Below are 17,748 nucleotides of genomic sequence, written 5' to 3' on the forward strand. Positions count from 1 at the left end.
ATTGCTAGTGTCAATACAATCTGGAACAATTTTTTGTAAACTGTTCTCTGAAATTAATAAAATAACTTTAAATAAACATGCTATTGTCTAGCCATCCTCTACTTTATGACATTTTAGCAATTGAAAATCTAATCAACAGGTTAGGTTCAAGGTCAATTCATGGATGTTTTATTATAGTTTTATTATATATTATACCTGTACAATGACAATTTACAGTGAGGTTAAAAAGATTGCGAAGATTTTATTTACTGATGCCAATTTAAAACCATTATGTGTCAGTGGCATCACACAGTGGAAATGGCACGGTATATTTGTATCAAGGATAATACACAAAAATATATGGCTTTGTCTTAAATAATGAACAATGGAGACCAGCTGAGGTGAGTGCTAATTACAGTGTTACACCCAAAGCACGGGCGATCTGGTGACTGGGGCCAACTTTTGATTCACTTTGGATTCTGGTCTACCCTGTGGGGTGGCTTGGGCTGGATTCACGTGAATATCAATGCACCACACCTGCAGACAGGGAGGCTGCACAGAAATTCATCAGTGAGGAGTCGTTACGATGAAGCACAGCATCACCAAGACCGAGTGTGGGTGAAATGATACTGATCCCTGTGGCAGTGTGGGACCTAGGGGTCACCAGTCATGCTCCCAGGCACCGGCATGATCAGTGCCATGCTGTGCCCCTGGCATGCTGTGTCCCTCCAGTGCCTCCCTGCACCTTCTGTCTTGAGTTTTGATTAGGTAGATGGAAAACATCACTGTAGAGGAGCAGTGTGTGGGGCCCCGTCGCCTTCACTTGAGCACTGAGCCAGACTTGCAACTGCATTTGCTGACATTCTCTCACTGTTAAGTAGCTCCATTCAACCCTCATTGGGAACATTCTAATAAAAGTAAATTTTATCAAAATTAATTGAGTCTTTTCACTTAGCTGCAGACAGCTCTTGAGCATAAATTATAGATAAAGTGATAAATGTGAAAGAGTTAACACCATGACTATTTACTTAAGTGGTAAATCAAATAAATTTCCTGCAGAGGAACTCAAGAGAGCAAGTTCCAAGCATATCACAGGGGCTTTGTGAAATGAAAAACAATAAAAACAATAAAAAAAAAAAAAAAAAAAAAAAATTCCAGCACAGGGCAGCGGTGTGGCTGCTGGTGGGGACCGGCCTGCACGGTGGGCAGCCTTCACCGCATGATCACGAGCAGTCACCAACCCAGCTACTGATTTCACTCATATATTTGTACTTCCCTAGCTCACATATACTGTATATTACAAAACACCCCAATGTACACACTTCCTACACAACTGTTACCTAATAGCTTGGATTCTGGCTCATGAATTAGTTAGCAACTGCCTTAGTACTCTCAAACTCTACATACACTCTGATGAGCTTTGGTTTATAAAGTCAAAGGAATTTAACTAAATGGATGCTAATAAGTGTCCAGACTTACAATCTGCACTGATCTGGAGGCAATCTTAATCACAGTTAAGTAAAGTAAAGAGGATGTGTTCTGCAGTGTTGAGGCATTGACTGGTGCAGCATCCACCATCCAACACACATCCTGGTGGTGGCCACAGCCAGCACACAGCACCACCACCACCTCCCTCTCTCACACCTTGCCACCAGTACAACAGCAGTGGCTCATGCACCAAACGTGTAATTTGCAACGTACAAACAATATTCTAGGTATGCAATTAAAGAATAGTGATTTACCAGTTTTCAATGTGAAATAACCTATCACTCGAATCTACGCCAGTGCTTACTCGAGCTTCCATCACAGCTCGGAATGACTTGACCTCGACATAAAAACTCCAAGACTGAACCCTTTCCTTCTGACAAGCCAGACATGACTACCAGGGAGGTGCCCTGGGAGACCACAGAGCTAGAGGAGCCACCATTATAATGTTGGGTCATGGGGGTCAAGCAGACAGTCGGTGTTCATGGGGCAGCAGGCAAAGTGGCCCACATCCCGGTCCTTGTCCTGGCGCAGCATCTCCAGTGTCTCCTGCACCTGCATCGTAACCTCGTTCTCGGGGTTCTGACAAAAATCTGAGGAAGACATAAGAGATGGTCATTCTGGAAATACTTTGTGATGAAGCAAAGTCTTTCAATAGATTAATTAACTATATACATTATTTTGTCTACTTATGATACCTCTTCAATATATAGCAGAGGATTCCCTTCTCCACCACTGTCCAATCTGTCAGATTCAGCTTAGTTGTATCTGCTTTTTTACTTTTGACTTTTGACCAGCTTAGTTATTCCCCAAGCTATATCAAGTTTTTCTTTCTCATGTTATATTACAAATCACACAATCGTATGATCAGATACACCATCACTCCATCTCCAACCTCCTTACAAAGTCTGCTCATAAAATACACAACCTTTTATTTCTTGGTAGCCAGTTGCAGCCAAGAGGCATGGGCGAGTCCATGTGTGTTAGTAGATATTTGGTGCGTGCGTGAATTTTTAAAGTTTTGGCAGTTGAGCCAGTTGCTGCAAATCAGCTGGTGGGCTGACTGTAGACTGTACTCATCGCATTTTCAAGTTTTCATACAATAATGTAAATAATGTAATGCATACAACGGTGATCACGACTTCCTTGTAATCACAGGTGACAAGTGCTGGGTGTACAAATACAACCAAGAAACCAAGGCTCAGCCATTGCAGTGAAAGTCTTAAGACTCCCCACTGCCAAAGAAACCAGAACAAGTGGGCAACGAAGTGAGACTGATGCTGATTGCCATTTCTTATTTTCTTTTGCAGGTTTAGTGCATCAAGGATATGTGCCAGAATGCCAAACTGTAAAATCACTTTATGTTTTTGTTTTTGTAATGTCTAAGATCAGATATGTTTTGAACAGACCTTATATGTTTTGCTCCACAAGAATGTAGTATGGTGGCCCCCTTCCTCCCATCCCTCCATTTTAGTGATCCCAGAAGGTCCTGGCCACAGCTATTCAGTTCAAGTTTTAGTGTTACTCCAGTGGACGTTTCCCCACCCCAGCTCTGCAATCATGTTGGTCACACTCACCTAGGCATGCAATGTGTGTAGTGAGCATCTTGGCCACAGCGATGCGGACATTCGGGACCCGGTCTAAGGCAAGGGAAAGGAGGCTCGGCAGGAAAAGGCGGCACCAGTCTTCCAGGTGGAGGGAGTTCTCCGCCACCATATGGCCACAAAGGAAGGCGTAAGACTGCCGCTGCGACCACGTGGGTGCCTGAGCAAACTTTTCTCTCAACTGTTTGCTTAGAGCCTCCACATACCTGGGGTCACCCTCACAGTTCAGCTGCTTCACTAACTGACACACCTGCAAAGGAAACAACCTGTTGTTAATCTGGTGTTTACATTCCCATTAATATTACTGTTACAAGTCTTATTTGCAAATCATAGTTTCAATTTATAACACCATTATCCTGTTAAATTAAATGTTCCTAAGAATGAATTTTCTACACCCTTCTGCCACCATGCACAGGATCCACTCACCACTGAGTAGCATGTTCGGCGAATATGCACCACCTTGTCTGCCATGAGGGACAGAGCAATGGGTGCTATGAAGGTCTGGCAATCCTGGGGGGAGAACAGATCAATGATGTCTGCCAGCTGGGTGGCCAACTCAAGCCTGAACCTCCAGTTGTTTTCGTTGTCTGTGCGCAGAAATTCATCCATGCGGGGCAGGTAGTCCCGTCTGTTCTGGGGTCTCAGCAGGCGAAGGAAGTGAGCCAAGTGTTTCAACACCCCAATGCGAACCTCATCCAGGTCCTTGATGAATCCATTGAAGACTGGCACCAAGTCACTCTGGGCGATCTCCTCCCCCAGGATGACGGCCAGCTCGTGGATGCTGAAGGCCAGTGTCCTCCGCACCTTCCACTGCAGCAAGGAGGAAACATGAGCACCACAACCCAAAACCATGAGACTCCCACCATAACATTATCTGCCTTTTATTACTTAATGGACGAGCTTTTCCCTATTAACTTATGTCGTACATGGTTCCTTATCTCATGTTTAATGAACTAATCAATAATGGAATTTAACAGATAGCTCTACATTTACAGACGGTAGGTCTTACCACCATGTATAATGATATATCAACTTCGTTTTTATCATGTGCCTGTAACTCTGGCACTGCTCCTTTGTCACAACAAAAAGTAGCCCACTCAAAACTTACATGCATGTCTCCAGCCAGGGTTTCATAGGTGTCCTTGAGCACAGGCCAGTTTTGGCGGCCCAGGGTGAGGGCCACTGCCGGCAGGGAGTAGGCACAGTGCCGTGTGAGTTCAGTGTCCACTGACTCTGCCCGCATTGGATCTGTCATGCTGATGTAGTGCTCCAGCAGAGTCTGGAAAATGAATACCACAATTAGATCCCTCATACCCAATAACTATTGAAAAATATGCAGCCAATTTAAATCATTAATCATAACCATCCTGTTTCATGCACCAGACTCGGTTCTCAAAACTTTATAAGTCAGAAAACAATAATTTCAAGTAAGGGAAATACATTTCAGAGATGGTGGGTTAATGTACAATTTACCAACCACTAACCTACAATTCTAGGCCTCACGAAAACACTTGTGATCTCATCATTGCTAACAGCGTCTTTGTGGTTTTGAATTTTTAAATTAAATTCTTCAGCCTTCTCGAGTTTCATATTTATCAACTTTTACCTTTTTTGTAATGTTTAAGCTTAGTTTACATATAATTAATCTGTGGTCACTGAATTTTGAATTTTAATGCTGTTACACCCTTTATGTCACAGTATGCAGTAATAGTCAACTTCATTCATATCTTTCCCTTAGCTGTTCCATGTCAATTAGAGGAGTTCTGTCCCCCTAAAATTGCCAGTGATTGCTAGCTATTTTAACTAAAACTGAGTCAACTCCTGTTGAAGCTATGAGGACTCGCACACTTTAAAATCTCTCACGTGATAAATCATGATGCACTGTGCCTATAGTCTACAAGACATTGATCCCAAGTGTTTATGCTAACATATTTCAGGTGAAGTGGTGAGAAACACTCAACCATTCAGTTATTACAAGCTAAATACTCGCACCTAAGCTAACACCATTCTCACATTTTTTTCTAATCTCCTGCCACATGTATAGCTTGAACCATTTTTCTAATAGATTCCACGAAGACTAATGTTTAATCTGGAATGTACCGAACAGAATCTAGTCAGGAGAACTCATGGTAAAGAGATATTTAAAAGGCTGAAACCAGCACAGTACTGAAAGGAGCCGCTGAGGGTCCGAACTTACCAACACAAAGGGTTGTAGCTGTCTATGACACTGGGAAGAAAGAAACAGTGGAACACCTAATTGTAGAATGTAGCAACTACGAGAGGCAAAGAGGGGAGTTAGTACCAGAAGAAGTGATGGTGATGAGCCGATGAAAAGCGATACAGGTCAAAAGAAGGTTTGTTTTGGTTTGGAATGCCAAGTAATATAAATCTATCTCCAAGGTATAAATACATAATGAGAAGGTAAAGTCTATGTTCGTGATTTATTAATTGCTTTAGTGTATCAAATGCCTAAAATTGATAGTACAGATGTTTTTGTAGACCAAAAAACGGCGAACAACAGGTCGTAGATTCAGACTGCTGTGCAACCAAAGTTTCTGAATTTCATTTATCATAATACCACAACTGTGTCAAAGATTATAGAAGAATGTTCTTAATATTCATAACTTTGTTTTGAATTACACTGGGATAAAAAAAAAATAAATAAATAAATAATAAATAAATAAATAAAATCTTATAGTAGACCCACTTTTCTGTACCAAATTATGCTCTTCAGATAATCTTGCATTTTTTTTTGAGGGCCAGAACTCCTCTATTATCAGCCATGGCCTTCGTTTTCCTATTATTCATCTTCATGCATACTGTCAGATTATCTGTAAGGCTCTTCGATCATTCTTCGTATGTTTTCCTCACTCAGTAAGACGACGTCATCTGCGAGTCTAAGTAAAGTGAAGAAGCAAAAAACTTGATTTGTGTTGAGGGGAGGAGTGTTGTGGAGGAAGTGTGTGGTTGTGTTGTTTTCTGGTATTACTGTATTGTTTTTGTATCTTTGTACTGTATCGCATTTCATTAGTATGGTATTCTTGTAATGTTGCGGTAAAAATGAAGAAAGACAGCTATTACTTCTGCTGCCATCACTTCTACTATCATTACTGCTACTACTGATGCTGCTGCTATACTATTATGAAGTTTGCTTTCATCTCATCGAAGAGATAACAAGAAGAATGGCACAAGGGGACCTGCAGCAACGCGTGAGCTACCTTGCCCAGACCCAAACTGTCCAATGCACTCTGTCTCTTAATCTTTAGTCTACCTCTAATGAATCTATTGTCAGCACACCGAGCAATTCCATTGTACAGAACAAGGAATTAAGTAATAAGCTGTTGTTCTCCCTCCCCTCTCAATGCACAGACCCATTGTGTGCCGTGCCATTGGTGATAGGCCCGGAGACCATAACCGCCGGACACAGCACAGCCAGTGCAGGCGCGGTGAACCATATAGCCTAAATTAGGTTAGGTTAAATGAGGTCCGCTTCACTGCCTTGGAAGGGGAACACGAGGCTTGCACCCCCCAAAGACAGGAACTCTTTCCTCGCCCGCGCCTGATGACGGAGATGGGGGAGTTGTCAGGCAAGGGATGTTCTTTAGATTATTCCTTGCTCTGTTTATCACTACTTTCTTCCCTGCCCTCTTTCTTGTTGCCTTTTAACCAGTTTCTTTCTTGAAAAACAAAAAAAAAAAAAAAAAAACTCTTGTACACTCTAAGTTGATGTTGGTGCACAACCTTGAAAGGATTTGAAGTCAGTATCTTCTGTTCCTGCTACACTTCTGTTGGTACTGAAGAATTCTTCTATGCTCCCTGCTAGACTAGTTAATGAAGATTCAACTCCACACTCCTTCCTATCTGTAAGATCTTTGTAGCACAAGATGTGTCTGTTGGGCACTACCATGAATACCTCCCTCATCTTCCTAACCTCACTGAGGTCAATAATATCCCACTTGATATCTTTTAGTTCTCTTAGCAATAAAGTCAAGTTTTTGCTAATGTTCTGACACTGTACATTGCCAGGGTCAGATATCAAAGAAATCTGATTGTATAAATGGAGGGTTTCTGGAGCAGGTCTGGCCACCGCCGTGGCCAGACCTGCTTCATCACTGCTGGGCTTCTCTTTCTCTGGTGATATGCTTGCATATCCCTGAAACATTACATTTGAGCATTATTAATTGATTAGGAGTGGGGATGAGATGGGCAGCCATACCTTGGGAACAATGTCCTGACTCAGATTGATGAACTCCATGTTGTGTGGCGGATGGTCTTGCCCTGGGGCCTTCTCCCCCGACGGCAGCATCATGGTGAAGGGGTCTACTATTCGCTGGGTGAGGAGGGAGGGCTGGCCGGGCAGGCTGGGCCGTGGTGCCGCAGAGTCACTGGGAGACACTACATCCATCTCTCGTTTTTTAATTTCGGTGACGGAACCGCCGGACATGCTGACACGCGCCTCGGTGAGCCGTGAGGCCAAGATGGAAGGCTGCGGGTCGCTCTTGTGCTGCACTGAGGTGACGGAGGCAGCACACACCTGGGCGTATGTGGCTGGCTGGGGGGTGCTCACCTGTGCCACCTCGGAGCTCTGAAGTAATGAGGTCAGTGGAAGTTGACAGAAAGTCTTATGAAAGACTTGGAAGGCAGAAGTTTTGATACAACAACAAATCAACAAATTGAGATTTCTAAGCACACAATGACAAAAAATCAAATGCAACATGCCTGACATGGCATTTTCTTTTGTGTAATACTCACCTCTCCTTCTGAGTGCTGTGTCTCTCCTCTGTCCTTCTCTACCCCCTCATCCTCATCTTCTTCGTCCTCCACCATCACACTCTGGAGGGAGGCAGCCAGGGCCTCCAGGTCAGCCTGTTTAGAAGGATAATCATTGGAGCATAAGAAAGTCTTTGGCAACTGACAGAGAAAGTTACAACATTCATGAGTGTCCCTTGAAGCCGAGTTTGTGCTCACCTCAATGGTGTTCTGTGGCTGGGACTGTTGGGGAGGCAGCTCCTGTTTGGAGGTGGCCACGATGATACTGGGGCTGCTGCTGGACTCTGTGGCCATGGTGAGGTTGACTTGGCTTTGGTAGGTGTCATCCTTCTCCTGCACCTTGGCCTTGACACACACGTTGGTGGTCTGGCCGGTGATGTCAATGTCCACCTCAATCTTGGGGATGGGCAGCTCTATGGGGAGGATGGGCGTGCGCCAGTAGTTGAATGTGTTGAAGGCGGGGTTGTTATCCAGGTGAACATGTAGGTGACCCTCAGTGCCGGACACCGTGAGGAGGTTGTTGCACTGCATCTGGTTCCCTTCCAAAGGACCCGGCAGGGTGTTGGGAGGCACAGCGGGCACAGGGGATTCTCCTGGCTCCTGGCTTGGTGCTTCTTGGGTGGTGTCTTGTGAGGGCTGGGTGGTGGTGGTTGTGGTGGTGTCCTCAATAGGGTCTGTTGGGATTACTGGACTGGTCTGGCTGTGAGGTTCTGACGGCTCTGGTTGTGGATTGGTCTCAAAATTCTGGTTCTGGACATCCTCAAGTTGCTGCTGCTCCTGTGTGGTGGGCTGCACTGGGCTCTGTGCTTCATGCTGCGAGGTGCTGTGGTAGCTGTCACTGCTGTTCAGGGTGTTGGCATTAGAGGCATTGGAGAAGAGGTATGCCAGTGCTCGCCTCTCCTCAGCACTGTGGAGGTGTGTGGACGAGTCTTCTATACTCCCGGATTCTACCTCACTTGAGTTACCCTGTCCCTGTACTTTCTTACTATGTTGCTCATCCTCCTCCTCCTCATCTTCTTCCTCCTCTTCCACCTCCATGGGCTCCTCCTCCCTCAAATCTCTGTCCTCCTCTCGGCACTCCTGTTCTGAGCTGTCATAGTGGTGTTCTCTGAACTCTGATGACAGTGATGCTGTTTGGCTGTCTTCCCTCCCCTCCTCGCCGCCCCCTCGGTCTGCTACCACCACTGTGTCTGCATTCAGTCTATAAATATGGAGGGCATGAAAGGTTATCAATGTTATCAGTTAATCAATTATAATAGCAATGACAGTATAATGGAAAGTTTAGGGTACACTGGAAAATATTTGGGAACTTTTTATACTTCCATCCCCAAATTTATGGGACAATGATTTCAAATAATTCAAAACAAGCATGGTGGCTATAAATACCTTGGATAACAATTATAAGATTAAACAAAATGACAATAACACACATACAAAAAATACTGTTCCTATGTATGTGTGTGTGTGTGTGTACAGTATAGCAAAGGACAGACAGGGAGAAGGGAGGAGGAGGAGGGGCCGGGGCAGCTGCAGAAGGGGAGACAGGAAGCATCATGCCCATGGTACAGGCACCAACCACCCTGCCAGACCCAGCAGCAGAGGCAACAACAGCAACAACCCTCATGCCTCCCCTCCCTCCCTCTGCACCCCTTCACCAGACACCCCAGACCCCACACACACCAGATCCAGCAGTAATAACACCCCATACCCAACTCCTCCTTCACCCACCCCTTGCACCCCACCCAACAGCAACAACCCCGGATCTCTCTTCCTCCCTTCACCCCTACTACCCCCCCCCCTCTTCATCCTTACCCTTGCACCCAATCCAGTATTAATAACACTCCCCATACCTAACATACTCCCTGCCACCCCCTACACACCCCCCCCCCCCTCTCTTCCCCCCATTACAGACCAGGTCCAGTTCAGCACGTGCGTCCCCCCTCCCCCCCTTGTCTGTCTGGCAACGATAATGCCCCGCCTTGTCACAGAGTAAGTCTTCCGTGACCTCCCCATCTTATAACATCTGCCCGGCCTCGCCCCTGCAGCTGTAGGGCGAGAGGCGGACAGCTGGCGAACCTGAACTGTCGCGGTCACTTCCCCCCGACCCCCCACACGTCCCTTTTCACCCCCTCCTTACCCTTACCTACCTCCCGTCTCCCCTTCTGTCCCCTTTCTACCCCCTCCCTTACCCTTACCTACCTCCCAACCCCCCTCTACATACAATCCATCCCCCCCTCTCCTCACTTCACACTGCCTTCCCCCTCCCCTCATGCCCCTTTCCCCCTAACACCCTACAGTACAACCCTCATGCATATATACACACCAACCAGCTCCCTCCCTCCCTCCCTCCCTCCCTCTCTCTCTCTCCCTCCTTAACCAAAGTCCCTTCTCACCCTCACCTTACCCACTAAAGGCAAAAAGAGTGTGTGTGTGTGTGTGTGTGTGTGTGTGTGTGTGTGTGTGTGTGTGTTTCTGCGTAAGCCACGACGGAAAAGGGAATGTTATGTGTGTGTGTGTGTGTGTGTGTGTGTGTGTGTGTGTGTGTGTGTGAGAGAGAGAGAGAGAGAGAGAGAGAGAGAAGGGGGGTGGTATGGAGGAAGGGAGGGATGAGAGGGAGATGAACACGTGCCCAAGCCCTAACATCACCCCCCCCCCCAGCCACATCCGCCCCTCACACCCCGTAACAGCCTTCCCTCCTTCCTTCCTGTGGCCCGGCACTTGAGTTTTAAATCTCACCTTCGCTGCACTCAACTTTGTCGCCGTGTGTGTGTGTGTGTGTGTGTGTGTGTGTGTGTGTGTGTGTGTGTGTGTGCGTGTGTGTGTGGTTCATTTGTTTCCTCCATTTCCACTGATCAAAACGTACACACACACACCTTAGCGTGACTATAGTGAAGCCGGACAAGATGAGAGAGAGAGAGAGAGAGAGAGAGAGAGAGAGAGAGAGAGAGAGAGAGAGAGAGAGAGAGAACGTAAAGGATAGGAAGAACAGGAAACGGGAGGAAAGTGAAGAGGGAGGAAAGAAGAGAGGGAAGGGAAAGGGAGCCTGGTGTGAGGAAGGGAAGGGAGGAGGGAGGGAGAGGGGGGGGAAGGGAAAACAGGGCAGGGTTCAGAGTAAGGGGGGGGGGGGGGGGGTTGACCAGCCCCACCAACCATCCGTTCCACTGGTTGCTTACACTTCCTCTCCCTCACCCCAGGACACACACACACACACACACACACACACACACACACACACTAAGCGAATGTATAGAAAGGTAGAAAGATCGACAACACGTAATGAGGAAAGGAATTTAACCTCAAAGTTGATAAAATAATAAAGAAATACCATCATGAAATAAACCTTGACTTACTAAAATAGGTAAGGCCAGACCTAGACTGATAGATACGGGAACCACAGTATTACCAGATACATCACACTAGCATTATAAATATACAAAACACTCCCATAATATACTGATGACTGATCCGCTAAAAAAGGAAGATCCATTCAATCACCCTCAACACAATGCAACTCAACTACAATACCGGGAACAAGTAAGAATAATCCATGGCTAAAGTGTTGAGTTTTTCCACCACATATATGCACCAATTCCAGTTAGCATTTATACAAGAGAGGAAGACAGTGCCAGTGAAAATGATGAACGAATAACAATGATGGTTAACTCCACGTTGGACAGCATAGGGATGAGCCTGAGCAGCGGATCAGCGGGAGAAGGTGGAGGTATACGTACGCATTTAGCAAGTTCCGAAATGAAGAGAGAATGAAAATTGAGATAAAGGAGAGGAAGGGAAGGGACACTGCGGCGGATATTAAGATGTACTCGTAGAAGACAAGCACTTTGATAAAACGGCAGACCTTTGAATCTACTTGTAGATGTAGAAGCAAGGACGATTCAAATGACATGACCAAAAGAGGTGTGATGTGGAAATGTGGCAGACAAGACTTTTCAGCAAGACCGTTTCAAAAGATGTAGAAGACAAGACCATTTCAAAAGACGTAAAGAACAGACTGTTTCAAAAGAAGAAGACAACCAGTAGGAGAACGAGACTGGATAAGTGGGAAGACCTTTTAATTTATTGTTTCAAAAAAATGTAGAAGACAAGATTTTCAAATGACGTAGAAGACAAAACCAGTAAGAGAAGAGGATTTGATAGAACGGAAGACCTATCAACCTACTGTTCCAAAAGGTGTAACAGACAAGCAGCAAGAGAATGAGATTTGATAAGATGGAAGACCTTTTAATCTACTGTTTCAAAAGACGTAGAAGGCAACCAGTAAGAGAATGAGACTGGGTAAGACGAAAGACCTTTGCATCTACTGTTTCTAAAGAGCTAAACCAGTAAGAGAATGAGACTGGGTAAGAAAGACCTTTGCATCTACTGTTTCCTAAGAGCTACAGCAGAAAAGGGAGGAATGAACCACACCTATACTAAATGATAGGAACTGCGGGTGTAGTTAGCGAGTCCAGGCAAGCCGAGGGAATACGTACTCGTGGTGCGGCCCGGCGGGGTCCTGCGGGGTGCCGATGACCAGCACGCCCTCCTCGTTGTAGTGCAGGCCGGTCACGCTGGGGTCTGCGAAGGTGCTGATGAAGGGACCCAAGTTCTGGAAGGCCGCCACACGAACCCATCTGCCGGGAGGGTGATTGGGGAGTTAAGGGACGGTGAGGCTGTTAGGTGGTGGTGAAGCTGAGGGTGTTAGAAGACGGTGAGAATGATAGGTGAAGATACTGATAAGCTAAGATGATTAAAGTAAAGGCATTGATGGTGAGGTTGTTAGGTGAAGGTGATCAATGTGGAGATACAGGTAAAGTGAAGATGATTAAAAGATAGTGAGGTGAAGGCGATCAATGTAAAGATGCAGGTGAAATTGATAAAAAAAGTGACATAGGTGAAGATGACTAATGTAAAGAATGTAAAGGTGATGAAAACTGATGATACAGGTGAAAGTGATCAAAATAAAGTTGTAGATAAAATGGGTGAAGATGATTAAAGTAAAGGTGTTCAGTGACAGTGAGGCTATTAGGTGAAGATGCAGGTGAAGGTGATCAAGGGAACAGGTGAAAGTAATTAAGGTAAAGGAACTTGCAGGTAATGATAAACAAGGTGAGAATATACAGGTGGGAACAGGTGAAAGTAATTAAGGTAAAGGAACTTGCAGGTAATGATAAACAAGGTGAGAGAATATACAGGTAAAGCTGATCAAGGTGAAAGAAACAGGTGAAAGTAATTAAGGTAAAGGAACTTGCAGGCAATGATAAACAAGGTGAGAGAATATACAGGTAAAGCTGATCAAGGTGAAAGAAATACAGATGAAGATAAAGTGATGACCAGGGAAAAGGAACCGCAGCTGATAGTGAATGAGAGAACCAAGGTAACGATGAAGGTGACTAAAGGCAAAGGAAGATGTGGTTAATGATGTTGTTGTGGCACTGCACGTGAAGATGAGCTATGCAAGTGGTGTGTTTGTGATGGTTTGATATGGCTACCTGTATTTGCTCTCCCTCTCTCTCTCTCTCTCTCACCCACCTGCTTTGGTCGGTAAGGAGGGAGACAAACACGGGCGAGAGTCTGTCCTTCCGCGTGGCGAGGGAGCAGGCACAGGACACCGCCATGAAGACCTCCGCGCAGGCCTTCCTCACACCCCACACGCCGTCCTCACACAGGCTGATGAACTTGGATACCTGGAAGAGAGGAAGGATGAGGTCAGGTGTGTCTGCGTGTTTGAAATCAGAGGACAGGTGAAGCAAGGTGAAGGTAGGTGTCAATTATATAATTCATTTGTATTATCATTTCTTTCTATGTTTGTTGTTTAATTGTAGTACCTTATGCTATCTGCCTTCTCTCTCCACTTCCTCCTCCTCCTCCCCCTCCTCAATTCCTGTTCCCCTTCTCCACCTCCTTACCACCTTCCTTACTATTACTACTCAATCACCCAACCAACTTAACTAGTCGAACAAACCCAAAAGGATACTAGTGATGTGGCTATGGTGATGGTGAAGGATTGATGTTGCTATGATAATGATGGTGATAGTGAAGATGATGTGTAGGAGAAGTAGTGATGTAGTTATGATAATGATGGTGTAGAGGTAGTGATGTAGCTATGATGATAATGGTGGAGTAGTGATGACAATGGTGGTGAAGATGACGGTGGAGGAGGAGGAGGAGGTGGAGGACGAGTGGTGATGTGGCACTAGTGGTGACGATGGTGGTGAAGATGACGATGAAGGAGGAGGAGGAGGAGTATTAGCAATGATAACGACCCTCTTCATCATCACCCTCCCCTCCAAGAGATAAATTAACATAGGTGTGGGACGCTCTGCCGAGATAACCAAGAGAGGAGGGAAGGAGGGAGGAGAGGAAGGAGGAAAGGAGGGAGAGAGAGAGGGAGGAAGAGACCCCATAACAGTATATACCACCGAAAGCAAACACCTCCCCCCCTCCCCCTTCCCCGGGTCAGGTCAGCTGGGTCAACACTGATAAGGGAGGGAGGGAGAGAGAGAGGGAGGGAGGGAAGGGTTATCTCTCCATTGCCAGAAGGATTTTAATGACTAGTAAGAAAGATGGAAAGGAAGAAGACAGATACTAAAGGCGAGAGAGAGAGAGAGAGAGAGAGAGAGAGAGAGAGAGAGAGCAGAGCCAATACCTAGTCCTCGGTGACCCCGCCTCTCTTCCTATTTCTCCTATGACCTCGCCTGCTCTCTCTCTCTCTCTCTCTCTCTCTCTCTCTCTCTCTCTCTCTCTCTCTCTCTCTCTCCCCACAAACTCCGCCCTCCGTTCAACCCCGCACTGCTCTCTCTCTCTCTCTCTCTCTCTCTCTCTCTCTCTCTCTCTCTCTCTCTCGCCTCGCGTTTGTTTACCTTCACTAAGAAACTGAACCACGTAGTAGAAGTTGTAGTAGTAGTATGTGTAGTAGTAGTAGTAGTAGTAGTAGTAGTGGTAGTAGTAGTAGTAGTGGATGTAGTGGCAGGAGTAAAGGTGATAGAGCCAGCAGTTTTTAGTGTTGGTTACTGGTGGTGGTGGTGGTGTATCGGGTGTGGTGGTGGTAGTAGTGATAGTAGTAGCAGTAGTAGTAGTAGTGGTAGTAGCAGTAGTGGTAGTAGTGATTGTAGTAGTAGTAGTAGTGATAGTAGTGGTGGTAGTGATAGTAGTAGTAGTAGTGATAGTAGTAGTAGTAGTAGTAGTAGTGATAGTAGTAGTAGTAGTAGTAGTAGTAGTAGTGATAGTAGTAGTAGTGGTAGCAGCAGCAGTTGTGAGGGGAAGGTAGAATGGGTTAAAACTGCACCTCCCTTCCCCTTCCCCCCCATTCCTCCTCCTCCTCTTCCTCCTTCACATTATTTCATGGCAGGCAGAATACCGAGAAGAGAGAGAGAGAGAGAGAGAGAGAGAGAGAGAGAGAGAGAGGATGCGTATGATGGATCAATACGACCACTTGAGTGTACACACACACACACACACACACACACACACACACACACACACACACACACACATGCGCACCACCGTCCACCTCCCACCTTCCCTCCCTCTCTCTCGCTCTTTCTCAGTTTCCCACGCTCTCTCTCTCTCTCTCTCTCTCTCTCTCTCTCTCTCTCTCTCTCTCTCTCTCTCTCTCAACTGTGTTCTTGAAAAGTATAAGATCATTTTTGCTTTCCTTTCCTTTCCTCATTTTGTGACTTCCTGTCAACCCCCCCCCCACCCTCTCTCTCTCTCTCTCTCTCTCTCTCTCTCTCTCTCTCTCTCTCTCTCTCTCTCTCTCTCTCTCTCTCTCTCTTACACTTTTATCACTTCTCAATCCTCCTCCTCCTCATTATATTCTCCCTCTTCCTCCTCCTTTTCTTCCCCTTCACATCTTCTCTCCATCTCTCCATATTTTCCTCCATACATACACCACCTCTACCCCCTCCTCCTCCTCCTTCCCCTCCTAGTATCACAAGCCCTTCTACACAATTCCCTCTTTTTCTTCCTCTATTACTCTCTTCTCTCCTATATTTATCCTCCTCCTCCTCCTCTTCTTCCTCCATATACATAGTAACACCTCCCTCACCTCTTCGTCCTGCATCATTAGAGAGAGAGAGAGAGAGAGAGAGAGAGAGAGAGAGAGAGAGAGAGAGAGAGAGAGAGAGAGAGAGCATAGGGAACACCTCCACGTATTATCACCTTGCTTTCTCCTCCTCCTCTTCCTCTTATCATCATCATCATCATTACCAGAAGTGAGATGAAGATTGCGAAACATCAGGAAAATAGAGAGGGAGGAAAAGAAAGAAAAAGAAAGAAAGTAAGAGAACAGGACGAGGATGGAAAGATGAATAAGTAAAATAGCAGACTGGTCACCCACCTTCCCCCCCAAATAAAAAAAAGGTCGGTTAGGTTAGCGGAGGGAAAGAAAAAAAAGGAAGGGAAAATACCGCTGACCAGTGTAAAAAAAAAAAAAAAAAAAAAAAAAGCCATAAATAATTTGGGCAGTTGAAATACAAGAAGAAGAAGAAAGAGAAGAAGGGGAATAAGAAGCGGAAGGATAAAGAATAGAAAATGTGGAAAAACAAAAAATAAAATAAAATAGAAAAAAAAAGGAGGAAAGACATTCTGGAGAGTTGAAATAGAAGAAGGAAAGAAGCAAGAAGAAGTAGCGTTAGGAGGAGGAATAAAAAAAAAAAAGAAAGAAAATAAAGTAGAAAAAAGAGGACTATCTGGGAAGTTGAAAAATTTATACAGATGAATAAACACACAAAAGAAAGTAGACGGAGAGAAGATGATGGGTCGAGACGATACGAAGAAAGGAAAAAAAGTGAGGAAAAAAGGAAGGGGAGGTAGGTAGAAACGGGGGGGGGGGGGGTTATATATATATGGGACCATACCACAAGTTTCTCCCTCTCACCCCCCCTCATATTTGTCCTGCCCATAAAACACACACACACACACACACAAAACCTACCCAGCCCCTTACCCATAAACACACACACACACACACACAACCTACCCAGCCCCTTACCCATAAACACACACACACACACACACACACACACCGAAGAGTATGTGTCACTCCCTACGGAAAAAAAAAAAAATAATAATAATTCAATTTAGGAGGCGACGCAATACTTATCAGCAGAAAGTGTTTGAACGTGACATGGAGGAGGAGGGAGGTTGAAAGAGATGCTGAGTCTGTTGATGGGAAGAGGAAGAGGAGGAGAGGGAGGAGAGGGACGTTAAAGATGAATTGGGCTGAGTAAGTACAGGTAAGGAAGGTGGGAGAAGAGAATGAAAGGAAGGAGAAGAAGGAAAAGGAGAAAAGGAAGAAAGGTAGGAGGCAGGAGGAAAGGGCGGAGGGGGAAGATAAGAGGAAAGGTAGAAGGGAAAGACTGGGAATGGTGGTGACGACAGCTAGATGATGATGATGGTGGTGGTGGTGTTAATGATGAAAGTAGTGGTGATGGTGATGATAATGAAAGCTATGATTCTGATGATGATGGTAATGGTCGTGATGCAATGGTGGAGGTGATCGTGATAATGGTGATGACAATAGTGGTGGTGGTGGTGGTGACAGTGGTGATGACAATGATGGTGACAGTGGTGATGACGACAATGGTGGTGGTGGTGGTGACGACAATGGTGGTGGTGGTGGTGGTGATGACGATGGTGGTGGTGGTGATGACAATGGTGGTGATGACAATGGTGGTGGTGGTGGTGAGTGAATGAGTTCCGCGCACGTTTCACCAGGTGAGTCGCGTTACAATCAAGTTTCAAGCCACTGATAAAGCAAAAAACGGAGGCTGGGGAAAAATGGCGGCGTGGATGTGCATGAGTGGAGGAGGAGGAGGAGGAGGAGGTGGAGGAGGAGGGGAGGAAGAGGAGGAGGTTGTGTACTCGCGCGTGTGTGTACGGTGCTTGCCTGGAGGAGGAGGAGGGGTTG

General features: G+C 45.7%; 1 protein-coding gene across 3 annotated transcripts in view; it reads right to left on the bottom strand.

The window, feature by feature from the left end:
* Positions 1–164: 164 nt before the first annotated feature.
* LOC127005155 (serine/threonine-protein phosphatase 4 regulatory subunit 1-like) overlaps positions 165–17,748 on the bottom strand; it is a 187,257-nt gene continuing 169,673 nt past the window's right edge. For all 3 annotated transcript variants that reach the window (XM_050873791.1, XM_050873793.1, XM_050873794.1), the window contains 9 exons: positions 13,368–13,522; positions 12,329–12,469; positions 8,037–9,039; positions 7,821–7,934; positions 7,285–7,653; positions 4,177–4,347; positions 3,495–3,878; positions 3,042–3,318; positions 165–2,057 (listed from right to left, as the gene is read on the bottom strand). In XM_050873791.1, the coding sequence (XP_050729748.1) occupies positions 1,906–2,057; positions 3,042–3,318; positions 3,495–3,878; positions 4,177–4,347; positions 7,285–7,653; positions 7,821–7,934; positions 8,037–9,039; positions 12,329–12,469; positions 13,368–13,522 (2,766 nt within the window). In that variant the 3' untranslated portion in view covers positions 165–1,905. The remainder of the gene's footprint in view (positions 2,058–3,041; positions 3,319–3,494; positions 3,879–4,176; positions 4,348–7,284; positions 7,654–7,820; positions 7,935–8,036; positions 9,040–12,328; positions 12,470–13,367; positions 13,523–17,748) is intronic.

Source organism: Eriocheir sinensis, chromosome 29 (assembly GCF_024679095.1).
Source record: "Eriocheir sinensis breed Jianghai 21 chromosome 29, ASM2467909v1, whole genome shotgun sequence".
Classification (NCBI taxonomy): Eukaryota; Metazoa; Arthropoda; class Malacostraca; order Decapoda; family Varunidae; genus Eriocheir; species Eriocheir sinensis.